At 42.2% G+C, this 18,023-nt stretch overlaps 1 protein-coding gene across 2 annotated transcripts in view; it reads left to right on the top strand.

The window, feature by feature from the left end:
- Positions 1–18,023, top strand: part of LOC134354286 (inner centromere protein-like) — a 73,361-nt gene that overhangs the window by 40,664 nt on the left and 14,674 nt on the right. For both annotated transcript variants that reach the window (XM_063063208.1, XM_063063209.1), the window contains exons 9-14: positions 3,047–3,161; positions 5,853–5,987; positions 8,398–8,498; positions 10,840–10,954; positions 11,448–11,561; positions 17,402–17,565. In XM_063063208.1, the coding sequence (XP_062919278.1) occupies positions 3,047–3,161; positions 5,853–5,987; positions 8,398–8,498; positions 10,840–10,954; positions 11,448–11,561; positions 17,402–17,565 (744 nt within the window). The remainder of the gene's footprint in view (positions 1–3,046; positions 3,162–5,852; positions 5,988–8,397; positions 8,499–10,839; positions 10,955–11,447; positions 11,562–17,401; positions 17,566–18,023) is intronic.

Genomic DNA, 18,023 nt, shown 5'->3' with positions numbered 1-18,023 from the left:
AGAAGTTCAAAGTCTCTCCAAAGTCCCACATCTCACGCAGACGGGAGAAGGAAGAAAACTCACCCTGCCACGCCTGACCACAGTCCGACTCTGAGTCGTCCGAAAACTTCAAGCTCTGATCAGTCCTCCGACACTGAATACGGAGCACCATGTCTGTCTGAACGTTTCGACCTCAGCCTCGGTCGCCAGCAGCAGGCAAAGCCGAGGATTTTGGGGCCTACCCTTCGGAGATCCTCGATCGCACAGTAGCAGCAGCAGCGAACCGGGCATTTCAGAAATTTCTCCAGATGTTCCTCTGCTTCTCACATCTGTCTTCATCAAATCAGAATTGTCCATGGCCCCTATTTAACAGATACAATATCATTTTTCACTGGAGAGCTGTGCGCGCGTGTTGTGCTGCCATCTTCTCCTCCCGTCTATGAGAGGGATTTAAAGGGGTATATGCCAAACCCAGGCAATTGTGACAAGGTCAGATAGACATTGTGGTTGGGATGGACAAGTTGGACTGAAAGACTGTTTCTGTACTACACAACTACAAGTAAACCCGTGATTACGGGGAGAAAGTGCACACTTAACATGGCACCTATGATTGCACCTGAACCCAGGTCTCCAACAGGCATTGATTCTACTAGCTTTGTCATTCTGCTACCTTGTCCCCTCACCTTTTCCATTTCTGCCTCTTAATCACCCCAAATTGCTTCACTTCATCATTCAGCTGCCAAGTTTAAAGTTCTGAAATTCCCTCTTTCCCAAATTCTGCTGTCTTTAAAACCAGCCTTATCAGTTTGGCTTTGGTCATCTGCCAGCCATTTTAAAGTTTCACAAAGTAAAATTATAAATTGGCTGGCAGTTGAGCTGAACCAAGGTGCTCTTTGTAAAGCACTTCAGGTCACTCTATCTTTATTGTAGCAGCATCCTTGTTGGTTTTTATCTGTTCTGCATCGTGAAGTGAAAAAGGATCAGACAAAAATGCAGCTATGGTTGTATCAAAAGTTATTTTTGATGTCGAAGAATCTATTTTCCCCATAAATGATTTTTCACAATTTTTGAGGTTGTGGATAATCATTGTATTATAGAAAAAGTACCTTTTATTGTCTGATAAGAGGTAAGGGGCACAAAGTTTTGATTAAATTGAGACCAGTCTTTTAAAATGTCTGTGTAAAACTTGTTGTATTAGAGTATAATTCCTCCTCCCCCCACCCCCCCCACTCCCTTCATTTAATTGTGTAATAGTGATAGAACAGTGTTGGCATGTGGTCATCTGGTTAACCCGTTTGTCTAGAGATTTGAAGGTCGCTAGTTCGAGCCTTGGCTGAGACAACGTGTGTGTCCTTGAGCAAGGCACTTAACCACACATTGCTCTGTGACGACACCGGTGCCAAGCTGTATGGGTCCTAATGCCCTTCCCTTGGACAACATCAGTGGCATGGAGAGGGGAGACTTGCAGCATGGGGAACTGCTGGTCTTCCATACAACCTTGCCCAGGCCTGCACCCTGGAAACCTTCCAGGCACAAATCCATGGTCTCATGAGACTAACGGATGCCTTTTTTTTAAAAAAGTGATAGAACACTATAGCAGAGAAACAGGCCTTCAGCCCATCTAGTCTTTGCGGAAACATTTAAACTGCCTAGTTCCTGCACATGGACAATAACCCTCCATACCCCTCCCATCTATGTACCTATCCAAATTCCTCTTAAATGTTGAAATCAGACCCATATCCGCCACTTGCACTAGAAGCTCATTCTGCACTTTCCCCACCCTCTGACTGAAGAAATACCCCCTCAGGTTCACCTTAAACATTTCACCTTTCACCCTTAACTTGAAGTTGAGTTTTAGTCTTGCCCAACCTGAGTAGGGGGAAAAACCTTGCATTTAGCCTATCTATACCCCTCATAATTTTGTATACCTCTATTCCCTAGAACATAGATGAAAGAGGAGAGATTTGATAAAGTTCTAAGCCATTCAAACTCTCCCTATAACTAAGGTTCTAAAGTCTTGGCAGCATCTTTGTAAATATTCTCTGCACTCTTACAATCTTATTTACATCTTTCCTGTAGGTGGGTGACCAGAACTGCACACAATTCTCCAAATTGGCCTCACCAATATCTTGACCACTTCTACACAACATCCTAACTCCTGTACTCAATATTTTAAATTATGAAGGCCAATGTGTCAAAAACTCTTTACAATCCCATCTACCTGTGAAGCCACTTGGAAGGAATTGTGGATTTGTCTTCTCGGATCTGTTCTATTGTACTTCTCACCATTCGAGTCCTACCCTGGTTTTCCCTCAAGTGCAATGCCTCAGTTATTTGCATTAAATTCCATTTGCTGTTTTTTCAGGCCACTTTTAAAGCTGGTCCAGATCCCACTGCAAGTTTTCATAGCCTGCCTTGATGTCCATTATGCCTTCAATCTAGGTGTCATCTACAAATTTGCTGATCCAGTTTACTACGTTACCATCTAGATTGTTGGTATAGATGACAGATAACAATGAAGCCAGCACTGGTTCCTGTGGCCCACCATTAATCACAGACTTCCTGTCAGAGGCAACCATTTATTACCACTCTCTGGCTTCTTCTGCAAAGCTAGTGTCTAGTCTAATTTACTACCTCATCTTGAATGCCAAGCAACCTTGGCCAGCCTCCCATACAGGACCTTGTCAAAGCCTTGAAGTCCACGTAAACACTATTCTCTGCCTTGCCTTCATCAACTTTATTAGTAACTTCTTCAAAATTGCATAAAATTGGTTAGACACGAGTTGCCAAGCACAAAGCCATGTTGATTATCCCTAATCAGTCTCTGTCTATCAATGCTTGTATATCCAGTGTTGTACATCCTGAAAAGTATCAAAGCTACTGCTGTAAAATTAAAACTTTATTCTTTGGTTGTGGCAACAAGACCAATATTTAGATACCTTTGAAGGAAAGAATATGATTTTAAACTAATGTGGACTAAGGCATGGGTATGGAAAACATTTGATACGGAATCTTGTTGATTATCCAATTCAAAACTTTATTGGCTTCTTGTGTTGCTTTGTCTCAGGTGTAAGAATAGTTGCAAACATGGAGTGGAAAGTGTATCTAGTGATCCTGGGGTATTGAGCAGTGAGGACCTTTTATTGAGAGGGACCGCTTCACCGCCTATTTCTGCCAGTAAGGTAATTCTTGAACATGATTTTCTATAATATCTGAGTTATTTCAAGGTTTCTTTGTTAAACTTTCCAATTGAAAATGAGTGAAACAGAAGAATTTTTTTCATTTATTCATCTTGTATTTGCCAGTAAACAATGGTCACATTTACTTGTGTATAGATTTTCCCTTGTTTTCAGAATATGGTCCCTGTACATGGAGGTGTTGAGGTGAATAAGCAGGTTGATTCTTTGGCCAAAAAAGCTGTTAAGAGTTCATCTGTGGATGTAGACCTTCTACTTAGCAAATCAGAAGCTAAGGGGTTGATGGAGCTAGGAATTGGGGGGATTATGGCAAGACTTGGGGATAATGAGCATAAGGGGGATGCATTTACAGAACACAAAACTGATTGATGAGAGAAGGGAAGAAATTGTATTGACTTAGAATTGGGCATACTATGCTTAATTATTGCTTGTATCTTGTTGGAAAATATCACTGGGGTGTGTAGGTGTTACTGTCATTGTGAAGCGCATAAGGTTGAAAGAAAGCAAATGCAGGCTGCACGACTAGCTTTGGGGGTTTTGGGGTGTAAAGTAATGGAAGTGATTTAAAAAAAAAAAAAAATTTGTAATATTTCATTATTTACAATCCATAGGGCTCTTTGAGGTAATTTAGTTTTCATTTGGTAAAGAACGAGAAGGGGTTTTATTTCCCAACTCTCCTACACCGCACTCCAGTCCAGTTGGTGGCAGTAAAGCACCTTAAGTTGGGCTGCAAACCACCATTAAAAGTCAGAAGAATACAGCAAAATTTGTCTATTGATTTTGTGCCACTTCTACAGCAGAATAGTTTACCCATTTCTTCCCTTTTTAATGTACCTGTTTTGTTTCAAATTTTATATTTATAATTTCAGCAATTATGAAAAGACCAATGTATTTTGTGGCATTTTAAATAGTTTCATAAGGGGAAATTATTTTCATTCTAGTAAACACTTCTAAAGACAATTGGTAGCTTTGTCTAAAATTGGAATCGTTTTAAAGTTGGGAATGAATTTTATTCCATGTACAGCACAGGTGTGTTAACTATATTCACACTTGGCATGCAAATTGGCACATCTTTATTTGGCAGTACAGCACAGAGCTGATACTTTGAGCCATGCCACACCAGCAACCAATCATTTAACCCTAGCCTAATCACGGGACAATTTAAATGACCAATTAACCTAGCCAGTACGTCTTTAGACTGTGGAAGAAAACCAGAGCACTAGGGAAAACCCACACATCCCATGGGGAGGATGTACAGACTCTCTACAGAATTGATCTCTGAACTCTGAACTCTGGAAAATCCTGAACTGTAATAGAGTCGTGCTAATCGCCACACCACCATGGTGCCCAAGGTGGTTTTCTAGATGATTCAACCAAAAAATGCACAAAATGCATGCAGTTCAGAATAATTAGTTATTGATTAGATTGAGGATATGCAGTCCTCTTTTATTGTCATTTAATAATGCATGCATTAAGAAATGATGCAATGTTTTTCCAGAATGATATCACAGAAACACATGACAAACTGACAAAAAGCACATAATTATAACATATAGTTACAACAGTGCAAAGCAATACCGTAATTTGATAAGAACAGTCCATGGGCACAGTAAAGTCAGAGTCTCTCGAAAGTCCCATCATCTCACGCAGATGGTGAACTTCCAGCGCCGCAAATTTGCTGATGAAGCATCCGACCACAGTCCGACTTAGATTCCGTCCAAAAACTCCGAGCCTCCGACCAGCTCTCTGGTACCGAGCACCATCTCTGCCGAGCGCTTCGACCCTGGCCCCGGCAACAGGCAATAGGCAAAGCCGAGGATTTGGGGCCTTCCCCTCTGGAGATTCTCGATCGCACAGTAGCAGTGGCAGCGAAGCAGGCATTTCAGAAGTTTCTCCAGGCGTTCCTCCGTGCTTCTCACGGCTGTCTTCATCAAATCAGGATTGTGCATGGCCCCTAGTTAACACATATCGATATCATTCGGGACGGCCTTGCGCGCTGCGTCGCGCCACCATCTTCTCCTCCCTCCTTGAAGGCTCCTGTTCCATTAACTTAATCTTCATTCAGCAACTGTTTGAAATGTTCTTTCGGATTAGCTTTTTATATCCTTTCATTGGTTAGGATGCACACCTTTTTTGTGCTTTAAATCTGCGCCTATTCCCATTAATAATTCTCAATCTATATGTTCTTATGGCAATTTAATAAGTAAGATAAACTGAGTACCATTTATTTGCTTTTCTTTCAATTAACTTTTTTTTGGGGTGGACTAAAATCTTTGTTTCCTTTCATACCCTATTGAAATTCACTTTTTAACTCTTGCCTTCAATACTTTTTGTGATGGAAATTAGTCACAGTTGCTAATATGAAGAAGTCGCATTTCAGGAACATCATACCAAATGGTGTAAACTCTATTGATTTATAGAATTTATACTCTTATTATTTAGTTTGTATTGAATTTATGCTGTACTTGGAAACTTTACAATTAGCAGTGTTTGAATAAATACTCTTGTGCTTCAAAAATACGATTTTATTGGTTCAAGATGCCTTATTGTTTTCAAAACTAATCGCTTATTTTTTTTTTGAACAGCTTTAGACAGTTGATTCTTAAAATATTTTCTGGTTCCTCAACACCCATGTCCTATGAATTAACCCAAATGGTTTTTTTTTTGCTTCTGTAGGTGGTTCAACCAAAGCACACAAAATTTTTTCATACAGTTCAGAACAATCAGTTATTCAAGACTCCTGTTTCTGTTGGCCGTTCACTGGTGAAGTCCTTTATTTTGCGCAAGACTCCAGTGAAAGTTGATGCCAAGGTACTGTATGTTTGTACTGCCTTAATAGTTTCATTCTTACAAATAGGCCTGAAGGAGTACAGCCTAATAATCTCAGCTGGATTTGTCACTTGCTGCTGGTGAATTTTTTTTAATGTTGGTCTGTATGTACCAATACTTTGTATTGTCTTTATTTCTGTCTATTGATCATCATTATGTGCCATGTTGAAAGATGTAGGTGGTCATGGTCTATGATCAGGATTGTTCTTAGCAAATTTTTCTATAGAAGTGATTTTTGCCATTGCCTTCTGACTTGTAAAGACACTGCCCAGGTGATACTAGTCATTATCAATACTCTTCAGAGATTGGCGTCAGTGGTTGCATAACTAGGACTTGTGAGCAGCTGGTGCATAACATGTGACCATCCACACCTGCTCCAAAGGCTCCACATGACCCTGATCAGGGGACTAAGCAGGTGCTACACCTTGTCCAAGAGTGATCCACAGGCTAGTGAAGGGAAGGAGCACCTTCTACCTCATGTGGTAGGGACAGATCTCCATCGTGTTTATTGAAATCTTTTATAAACCTACCGACTCCTACAGCTACCTCTTCCCACCCTATAACTTGTAAAAACATTATTTCCCTTTCTCAGTGCCTTTTGACTACTCTGCATCTGTTCTCACGCAGAGGTTTTGCTTCTGAAAACATCTGAGATGTCGTCCTCCTTCAAAGAACATGTTTTCCCTTCCTCCACCATTGATGCTGCCCTCACCCACATCTCGTCTACTTCCCAGACATCTGCCCTCACACCATTTTCCCGCTACCTTAACTGGAGTAGAGTTCTTATCCCACTTGTTCTTGACTACCATCCCACGAGCCTCTGCATCCAGCATATCATTGTCTGCAACTTCCAGTCTACAACAGGATCCCACCACCACACACATCTTTACCTCCTGTAGTCCCTCCCCCATTCTCTACTTTCTGCAGGGTTGGCTGTCTGTGACTTTTTTTTTCCCTGTCCATTTGTCTCTGCCCACTGATCTCCTTCCTGACACTGCAAGTGGAACAAGTGCTACGTTTGCCCATACGCCACCTCCCTCACGACCATTAAGACCTCAACTAGGCCTTCCAGGTGAGGTAGCACTTCACTTGCAGTTCTGTCTACCATATCCAGTGTTCCCGGTGCTGCCACCTCTACGTTGGTGAGATCTGAAGTAGACTGGGGGGGACTGCTTTGTTGAGCACCTTTGCTCCATCTGCAATAGGGAGGATTTCACAGTGGCCAATCATTTTTATTACACTCTATTCCCACTCCAATGTATTAGTCCATGGCTGCCTCTGCTGCCATGATGAGGCTATTCAGGATGGAGGAATAATGCCTCGTGTCAACTGGGTAGCCTCCAACTTGATGGCATGAATATTGATTTTCTTGATTTCCTGCAACTTGTAGCCCTCTTTCTCTCTCTTCTCCCCACCCCATCTTCTCTGCTCCTCACCTGTTTATCGTACCCCTCTGGCATTTGTTCCTCACCCCCCTCTTCCTCACCCCCCTCTTCCTCACCCCCCTCTTCCTCACCCCCCTCTTCCTCACCCCCCTCTTCCTCACCCACCCTCTTCCTCACCCACCCTCTTCCTCACCCACCCTCTTCCTCACCCACCCTCTTCCTTCACCCACCCTCTTCCTTCACCCACCCTCTTCCTTCACCCACCCTCTTCCTTCACCCACCCTCTTCCTTCACCCACCCTCTTCCTTCACCCACCCTCTTCCTTCACCCACCCTCTTCCTTCACCCACCCTCTTCCTTCACCCACCCTCTTCCTTCACCCACCCTCTTCCTTCACCCACCCTCTTCCTTCACCCACCCTCTTCCTTCACCCACCCTCTTCCTTCACCCACCCTCTTCCTTCACCCACCCCTCTTCCTCCTCCTCCCCCCCCCTCTCCGGATTTCCCATATCTGTAGAATCTTTGTAGTCATTTAATAACTTTAAAAAATGCAAGTGTATACATGCAAAAAAAAACTACATGTAAAGATCCTCTTTGAGGGCTGATATGATTAAGCTTACAGTATTCTTGTAACATCTTGGCATTTATGATTCTAGTCCTATGTAAATGAAAAGCAACAGCTGAATATTGAAAGTAGCTTAAAAATAGATGAATCCCAGCTTTACACTATTGAAAGTATTCACATGTGAATACTTCATACATTTGTGCAATTTTCCAAAACACAATTTCCACAATGTAATAATTGGAAGTGCCCAAGCCATTTAAAAAATATTCAATTAGTTCAAGAGGTAACATTTGGATTGATAACTGATTTGGTTTTACTGTGAGGAGAATTGATGCTGGCACTGTGATTAAATGTGCACTCACAATGGTAATTAATTGTACATGAGGAAAAATCTGTCTAGTTTATAGTATTCAGTTTATAATTGTGCGGTTGTATAATTTAGGAGGTGATCCATATGGCAAACCTTAAGAAACAAGAGCAAGAAGGAAAAAGAATACACAAACTGGAGGAAGAGAAAAAACACAAATTGGGAGAGTTTAAGAAGTAAGTACATTCAGATTTGATTGCAGTTTTCCATTCTGAGCTAGCTCTGCATTAGAATACATTCTGATAAAACTGCTAGGTAATGATTCTAACTACTTGTCATGACTATTGCCAGTTTATCTTCTGTTGCTGCTTGCCTCAGAAATCTCCCCTTTGCCCTGCCAGTTAGAGTTACAGCTATGATGCAATTACAAGTGAAATTTTGATACTTTTTTTTGCTAATTCTCTTTGAAACAAACCATTGAATCACATTTCTTGCTAGAATTGCTTGCTATCTTTTGCTTGTGGAATTCCACAAGATTTTGTTTGTATTTAAGTTAAAGTATGAATTGTTATTGGATGACTGCATCTTTTTTTTCTGCCAAGTTTTTTTGGCATGTGCGTCTGTGTGCGTCTGCGTGTGTGCGTACATGCGTGCACGATGTTGGCGGGACGATGTCTTTTTTTTAAAATGCCTTTATAAGGCGTGGAGTGAGAGAGAGAGAGAGACTGTGGTGTGCCACTCCTCACACAAACATTACGCAGTATTTTTCCCTTTTTTATTTTGAGGTCAAGTTGCAATGTCGACACTCAACCCGGCACGGATGGAAAGTGTACTCAGGAGCAGATCTGATTGGGTTTGAATCCGGGAACCTCTGCTCCCAGGTCTGGCGCTGATGTCATTGCGCCACCAGCCAGCCTTTTCTGCAAAGTTCGAAGTACGACCAGGATGTTAGTGCTGTGTATGAATACATTAAGATGTTTAGAGGTCAAGAAGGAGGAAGTGTTGGGCCTTGTAAGGAGTATTAAGGTGAAAAGTCTCCAGCAGTTGATGAGATTTATCACAGGTTATTGAAGGAGGCAAGAGACAAGATTGCTGGATCCTTGACCATTTTCTTCATGTCTTCTCTAGTCACAGGAGAGGTCCTGGAGGACTAGCGAGTGGCTAATGTTGTACTTCTATTTAAGAAGGGAACAAGGGGTGAATACGGGGAACCATAGACCAGTGAGTTTCGCGTTACTGGTAGGGAAATTGCGGGAGAAAATTCTTGGGTAAAGATATTAGCATTTGGAAAAAGCTGTGGCCTAATTAGAGAGAACCAGCATGGCTTTGTGTGGGGCATGTCATGTCTTACCAACTTGGAAGTTTTTTTTGACAAGGTGTCAAGAGAGATTAAAGGTAGAGCAGTGGATGTTGTCTACATGGATTTTTAGTAAGGTGTTTAACAAAGTCCCTCCTGGAGGCTAATCCAGAAGATTAAGATGCATGGGGTCTTTAGCAAATTGTTTGCATTCAGAATGGGTTTGCACATAGAAGACAGGGTGGTGGTTGAAGGGACTTGCTCAAGCTGGTGGTCTGTAATCACTGGTATTCTACAGGGATCTGCTGTTTGTGATGTACATAAATGACCTGGATGAAAACATAGACTAAGTTTGTGGATGATTGCAAGATTGGCAGTGTTATGGATAGTGTAGAAGACTGACAAAAGAATACAATGTGATTATAGATGAGTTGCAGATAGGGGCAGAGAAATTGCAGAAGGAATTTAACCCGGATAAATGTTGAGGTGTTGCACCTTGGTAGAGCAAATGCAAGGAGACGGTACATTAAGGGCAAGATCCTGAACAGTATTGCTGAGCAGAGATCATGTGATCCAAGTTCGTAACTCCTTGTAGGTGGCTTCACAGGTCAATCGGGTGGTTAGGAAGGCTTATGGGATGCTTGTTTTGATTAGTTGAGGCATTGAGTACAAACGTCCAGAGGTTGAGTTGCAACTTTATAAAACCTTGGCTAGGCTACATCTTCAGTGTTGCATACAGTTCTGGTCACCCCACTCTTGGAGGATGTGGAGGCTTTGGAGAGGGTGCAGAAGAGGTTTACCAGGATGTTGCTTGGTTTAGAGGGTGTGTGCTATCATGAGAGACTGGATAAACTTGGGTTGTTTTCTTCTGAAATAGTGGAGGCTGAGGGGAGATCTGATAGAAATTTGCACGATACGAGAGGCATAGATCGAGTGGACAGAGTACCTTTTCCCCAGGGTAGAAACAGAGGGCATGCATTGAAGGTGGGGGGGGGGTAGGTCAAAGGGGACGTGAGGGGTAAGTTTATTTTTCTTTTTACTCAGTGGTGGATACCTGGAGTACACTGCCTGGTTTGGTGGTAGAGGCAAATACATTTAAAAGCTTTTAAAAGACATTTGGTTAGGCACATGGATATAAGGAAGATGAAGGGATGAAGACATTATGTAGGTAGGAGGGATTAGTGTTTGGGTGTTTTTGCTTTTTAGCTGGTTCTGCAAAGCTTTGTGGGCCAAATGGCCTGTTACTATACTGTTCTATGATTTCATATTTTCTCCCTCAGAAAACAAGAGCTCCGGCTGAAACATGTCTTAGAAGCTCGTTCCAGAGTTGAGCAGCAAGAGGGAAAAAAGAAAAAGAAAATTGAACAAAAGCATTTGCAAACTGACAATAAAAAGGTATTGTACAATTCCAAAGGCATGCTTGCAACTTGCTTCCTCCCCCCTGTGAGTGGAGGAATAATTGAGGTGGTGTTAATAGACATGGGAGAAGGGAGTTAGATATGGCCCTTGTGGCTACGGGGATTAGGGGGTATGGAGGGAAGGCTGGTGCAGGGTTCTGAGTTGGATGATCAGCCATGATAATAAATGGCAGTGCAGGCTCGAAGGGCCGAATGGCCTACTCCTGCACCTATTTTCTATGTTTCTATTAGTAAGAAAAGGAAACTATTGCTGGGGATGGGGTAATATGATGGAAAGGTGGGGAATGAGATTAACAGGATTGCTCTGAGAACTGATTCTCAGTTCATTCACCCATCAAGTCCTTAATGAAATATGACAATGTTCCTACCTATACAGTGTATTGAAAGTGCTCAAAGCAAAATATTGTACCTGCCTGATGTGTTCTGTTGTATCTTGGTCACCTCGTGTAACATGCCTTGTATCATTGCAGGTGCGCAAGGAGAAATTTTCTGAAGAGAGGGCAAAAAAACTAACTCTTAAGGAGACAGAAGGAGAGTCTCAAAAGTGCCAAGAGGAAGGCAGAAAACAGAGATTACTACAGACGGTAAACACAAGATTCTGCAGATGCTGGAAATCTTGAGCAACGTAGAACAAGCTGGAGGAACTCGACAAGTCGGGCAGCATCCATGGAAGGCAATAAGTGGTTGACTGTTTGGGCAGAAGCTGGTAGAAGCCAGAGCAAGAAGGTTGGGGGGGGGGTGGTGGTGGTGTGGGATGAGTATAACCTGGCAGGTGATGGGTTAGGCCAGATGAGGGGAAAGGTAGAGGTGTGGAGAAGGTGGGAGTGGAAGTCTGGATCCCCTCACCCTTTTCCAGTATTGAAGGGTCTCAACCCAAAATATCAACTCCATGGATGTTCCTGACTTGTTGATTGCTACAGATGGTATTGCATTGAATACCCTTTATTAACAAATTAATTTTTCTAACTTCACATAACCTGCTGATGACATAAAATACAGTAGAGTATAATAACTTGGAAGACAAATAGAGTTTAATTCTGTCAAGTGTGAGATGATTCATTTTGCGAAGAGCACTATCCCTCACTAATGAACACAGCATTGTGTCAGAAGTGGTTGATCATCGATGGATTGGTGCTACAGACCAAGTGAGCTCCCCAACAAGAAATGTATAGTAAGGAGGTTATTACTCAATATATCTATGAAAAATATCCAGAGACTAAACTTTAAACTGCTTATACTAGTTTGTTAGCTTGTGCCTTAGGGTACATGCAATTAGCAAAGGCTCAGGGTTGCTAGGCAACACCTTTCAAGCTACACCCAAAAGTGGATGTATTATAATAATCTGTGAGCCTCCAGCCTAGGGAAATGCACAGAGACACAGACACTGCAGAGGTCAGAAGTCAGTGAAACTCATAAAAGACTTTTATGGTCCAAATAAATAAACAAACAGGAAAATGGAGCAAATACCTGCAGTATCTACTAGCCTAATAAAGCCCCCCCCCCCCCCCGAGACATTTGATTTCTCTAAACCAGGGACTTTGAGAGGTTTAGAGTTGTAAGTAATCTCACCTGGGCTTCAAAAGAGCATAAAGTAACCATGCTGATGTACTGCATGGGAGGACTAGGACTGATGGACACTCAGGAAAAAGCACAAGCCAGTGCAGGCCAAATTAAAAGAATATTTCAAAGGGAAATGAAGTATGATATGGGAGGGGAAAAGTTCAAGTCCTGAAAACAGGAGCCAGATGAAAATCTAAATAACTTCATCACAGCATTGTATGCCCTGTCAGACGCCTGTGTCTATGGAAATCTGAAAGCTGAGCTCATTAGAGATGGGATTGTTGTTGGGCTGGTAGACACAAACCTTCTAAATCGAATTTAGAAGGATAAGAGGGGATCTGATTGAAACATATAAGATTATTAAGGGATTGGACACGCTGGAGGCAGGGAGCATGTTTCTGCTGATGGGTGAGTCCAGAACTAGAGGCCACAGTTTAAAAATAAGGGGTAGGCCATTTAGAACGGAGTTGAGGAAAAACTTTTTCACCCAGAGAGTGGTGGATATGTGGAATGCTCTGCCCCAGAAGGCAGTGGAGGCCAAGTATCTGGATGCTTTCAAGAAAGATGGATAGAGCTCTTAAAGATAGCGGAATCAAAGGTTATGGGGATAAGGCAGGAACTGGATACTGATTGTGGGTGATCAGCCATGATCACAGTGAATGATGGTGCTGGCTCGAAGGGCTGAATGGCCTACTCCTGCACCTATTGTCAGACTTCAGTTGCAGGCAAATCACACACTGGAGGAAGCTGTTTCTGTAGTCAGGTAGAATGTAAATGTTCATCAGCAACAGGCAGGACTCTGGCACAAAAACAATGTGAGGGATAGCTAAAGCTGAACAAAAGGATACAAACAAGGTGCAGTCAAAAGACTACCAAAGAGGTGATATAGAGCTCAGCTCAAACAAAAGAAACAAGTGAGACAAAGAGACCATTAAAAGCAGACTGTTATAATGTTAGCAATTATTTTTCATTTCCTATGGGTAAAGTGAACTGAATTGCTCAGTCTCAGTGACTATAATTTCAATGCAGTTCTATGACAAGTACGTACCTAGTTTTCCTTTTTCAAGATGGGGAGATGTAGTGGTAGTTAATGGTGTTATTCCCATGCCACTGTTGGCAACTCCCACATGGGAGGAGTTCACATACTGTACAAGCAGGGTTATCGATAAAGATCAGCTGGATATCCTGCATGCTGGCTTCCCGGTATGCTCTGCTCTATCCCTCAATAACAAACACAACAATTGTATGCTTGCCTCTGTTTGCCTGTGTGTAAACTTTGAAGTCCTATGTAACTGTATAACACTGGCCACATATGAACAGTTCTTGTGTACCATATTACAGGAAGGCTTTGGACCGGGTCCAGGAGAGGTTCACCTGGATGAAGAGATTGGGCAAACTTGGGTTGTTTCTCTGAATGCCGAGGGGCAATCTAATAGTGTATAAAACTGAAGCATTGATACTCGAGTCAGTCTTTATCCCAGGATGGCAATGTCAAATACTAAATGGCTTGGGTTTAAGATGAAAGGATAAAGTTTAAAAGAAGATTTGAGGCAAGATATTTTAAACTCAGACAGCAGGTACCTAGAATGTGCTGTCAGGGGCTATATGAAAACAGATCCAAAATCGAATGTTTGGACAATGCATGAACAAGCAGAATTTAGAAGGACATGGACTTTGTGCAAGCAGATGGGATTAATCTAGTTTGTCATTAGTATTATGGGCCAAAGGGCTTACTGTAGTTCTGTATTGTTCTCTGTTCTGACTTTGACCTTGGTATGCCTCCTTTGTATGTCTGTGTTTACTCTATGGAGAGTTTGAGGATGTAAACTGAGATCACAGCTGATTCTTATTGATGGCTATAATGCACAAAAATTAGTCAAGGCAAATTCAGAGTAAAATGAGTTCTTTTAAACCTGCTTTAATAGTTGGCATAGTAAATTTCCTCAATTATAGTCATTTCAAAAGGAGAATACAAAATGCAAAAGGAGTATTTGTAGACACTTTAGTGCAACACTTTTTAAATAAAAAAAAATTAAAAACCACAAATAATTTAGGATACATGTCCTGATGAAGGGTTTTGGCCTGAAATGTTGACTGTACTTCTCCCTAGAGATGCTGCCTGGCCTGCTGCGTTCACCAGCAACTTTGATGTGTGTTGCAGATAATTTAGGACTGCCTACATAGCTATCATAGAAATACTTTCTTAAGATGAAATGAGGGCAAGGTAGGTATGAAGGGTTTAAGAATGGACTTAGAAGAGCTACAAAGGGGTATTCAAAGGCCTTGGTGAGCAGGATTAAGAAAAGTCAAGGCATTCTAAATGTGTGAAGAATAGGAAGATGACTAGAGTGAGGGTAGGGCCAATTGGAGATAGAAGAGGAAACATGCCCAGAGTTGGAGGAGGTAGGGGAGGTCCTTAATGAATACTTTGCTTCAGTATTCATCAGTGAGATGGTCCTTGATGTTTGTAAAACAAGCTGATGTGCTAGAGCTTGTCAATTTTAAGAAAGGATATGCTGGAACCTTAGCAAAACATAAGAATAGTTAAGTCCCTAGGCTGGATGGGATATATCCCAGGTTATTACTGAAAGGGAGGAAGGAGATTATTGCACTTTGGACTTCGGCCAGTGAAGACACAAAATTCAAAGGAGTGATACAAGATAATTGGAGGTGGCAAATGTCTGTCCTTCGGGGAAAATGTCCATCTAGAAAAGGGAGTAAGGATAAACCTGGGAATTGTAGACCAGTTAGTCTTGCATCAGTGGTGGGCAAATTGTTGTTTTTAGGCTTGGGATTTATGAGCATTTGGAAAGGCAGAATCTGATTAGGGATAGTCAGCATGGCTTGTGAGGAGTAGGTCATATCTCACGAACCTGATTGAATTCTTTGAGGATGCGACAAAGCACATTGACGAAGGACAAGCACAGGATGTGTATATAGATTTTAGTAAGACCTTTAATAAGGTTCCCAGTGGCAAGCTCATTCAGAAAGTCTGGAGGTATGGGTTGGGGAATTTGGCTTGTGGATTCAGAATTGGCTTTGAAGGAAAGAATTCGCCGTAGAAGGAAGAGGATGGTTGTAGATGGATCATATTCTGCTTGGAGGTCAATGACTAGTCAGGATCTGCAGGGACCTCTTCTGGGATGCCTGCTCTTTGATTTTCAACCCCCCCCCCCCATAATTATTTAGATAAAATAGTGAAAGGGTGCCTTGGTAAGTTTGCAGATGACACAAAGGTTGTGGATAGTGTAGAAGTTTGTTACAATGAGACATTGACAGGATGTAGAGCTGGACTGAGAAGTGGCAGATGGAGTTCAACCCAGAAAAATGAAGTGATTTACTTTGGAAAGCTGCATTTGAAAGCAGAATATAAGGTTAATAGCAAGCTACATCCTCAAACAACAGGAATTCTGCAGATGCTGGAAAGTTGCTGGTGAACGCAGCAGGCCAGGCAGCATCTCTAGGAAGAGGTACAGTCGACGTTTCAGGCCGAGACCCTTCGTCAGGACTAACTGAAGGAAGAGTTAGTAAGAGATTTGAGAGGGGGAGGGGAAATCCAAAATGATAGGAGAAGATAGGAGGGGGAGGGATGGAGCCAAGAGCTGGACAGGTGATTGGCAAAGGGGATATGAGAGGATTATGGGACATGAGGTCCGGGGAGAAAGACGTGGGGGGGGGGGAAACCCAGAGGATGGGCAAGGGGAGAAAAAGGAGAGCGAGAGAAAGAATGTGTATAAAAATAACGGATGGGGTACGAGGGGGAGGTGGGGCATTAGCGGAAGTTAGAGAAGTCAATGTGCATGCCATCAGGTTGGAGGCTACCCAGACGGAATATAAGGTGTTGTTCCTCCAACCTGAGTGTGGCTTCATCTTTACAGTAGAGGAGGCCGTGGATAGACATGTCAGAATGTGATGTGGAATTAAAATGTGTGGCCACTGGGAGATCCTGCTTTCTCTGGCGGACAGAGTGTAGGTGTTCAGCAAAGCGGTCTCCCAGTCTGCGTCGGATCTCGCCATATATAGAAGGCCACATCGGGAGCACCGGACGCAGTATATCACCCCAGCTGACTCACAGGTGAAGTGTCGCCTCACCTGGGAGGACTGTTTGGGGCCCTGAATGGTGGTAAGGGAGGAAGTGTAAGGCCATGTGTAGCACTTGTAGCTACACATCCTCAGTTGCTGCTCAAGTTGAAAGGTTGTTATGAAGGCAATTGGTGTGATGGTCTTCATTAGTCAGGGAATTGAGTTCAAGAACTGAGGTAATATTGGAGCTCTATAAAAGCCTGGTTAGATATTCCACAATTGGAATAGTGTATTTAGTTCTGGTCACCTTATTGTAGGAAGGATGTAGAAGCTTTAGAGGGGGTGTAGAGAAGATTTACTGGGTTGCTACCTGGATTAGAGAGCGTGTCTTGTGTGGAAAGGTTGAGTGAGCTAGGGAAAGGAGGATGAGACGTGACTTTATAGAGGTGTACAAGATTATAAGAGGCATAGACTGAGTGAACAGCCAGAGACTTCCCCCAGGTTGGGAATGTCTAATATGATAGGTGATTATCACAAGCATGCAATTAGCTGCATCTTGGGGGTGCATTATACTTGCCCACATCAGCTTAAATTATCTACAGGCAATCTTAACTATTAGTAAATTGGTGCTGTAGATTTCCATTTACTGTAATTTAAATGCTGATTACTTGAGCAATGTTTTAAACAATTTGTAAATGAACTTGGTGATTTGATTTTTTTATCTTTTGATCCATACCTAGTCAACACTTTAATTTTGCAGGTGTCCAGCATTAATTGCTTCAGATTTTGAAAAGCTGACAAGAACTGTCAGAGTGCCTTTAATTAGTGTTTGTTCAAACAGGAGGAACAACAGGAGGAGGGAGAGCTGCAGCGGCAGTGTAAACCGGCAGAGGCCAAAAAGCTTCAAGAGCTTCAGAGACCTGAGCTGAAGAGAGAACAGCATGATCTACATTGGACTGCAGACAAGAAGTGTGAAGAAAAGCAGCAAGATAACTTCCCGGTGAAGTATGTCGTAGTATTTTTATAGCAGCTTGCATTGCACCTTTTCTTTTGATGGAAATATTTTAACACTAAAATGACCAACTTCGGAAGAAAGAGTGAAGCATGGCTCGATCAGAAATAAAAGCAGGATGATTGACAAAGAAAAACCCCTCAGGACTGCCCAGTCAAAAAAAAACCACAATTCTAATAGATCCACCCTCCCTCCCCCCAAAACCCAGAAACTATCCAATAGGCAGACAGCATGCTATTCTAATAACCTTTAACCCGTCTCCAGATAGCAGCTCCTGCTGACAAAGTAAAACGTTACCACCACCAAAAAGACATAACAAAGAATATAATAAACAGATTCCAAATATTTTCATATTATGTTTAACAATAGTTAAGACCGAATTAACGACGGCCATCTTAAATGCATTTGAAATATGCAGCCATGTATTCAAAAAAAGGATAAATCCAATCAA

This window comes from Mobula hypostoma, chromosome 11, assembly GCF_963921235.1.
Source record: "Mobula hypostoma chromosome 11, sMobHyp1.1, whole genome shotgun sequence".
NCBI lineage: Eukaryota > Metazoa > Chordata > Chondrichthyes > Myliobatiformes > Myliobatidae > Mobula > Mobula hypostoma.
This window is presented reverse-complemented; position numbering and strand designations above follow the sequence as displayed.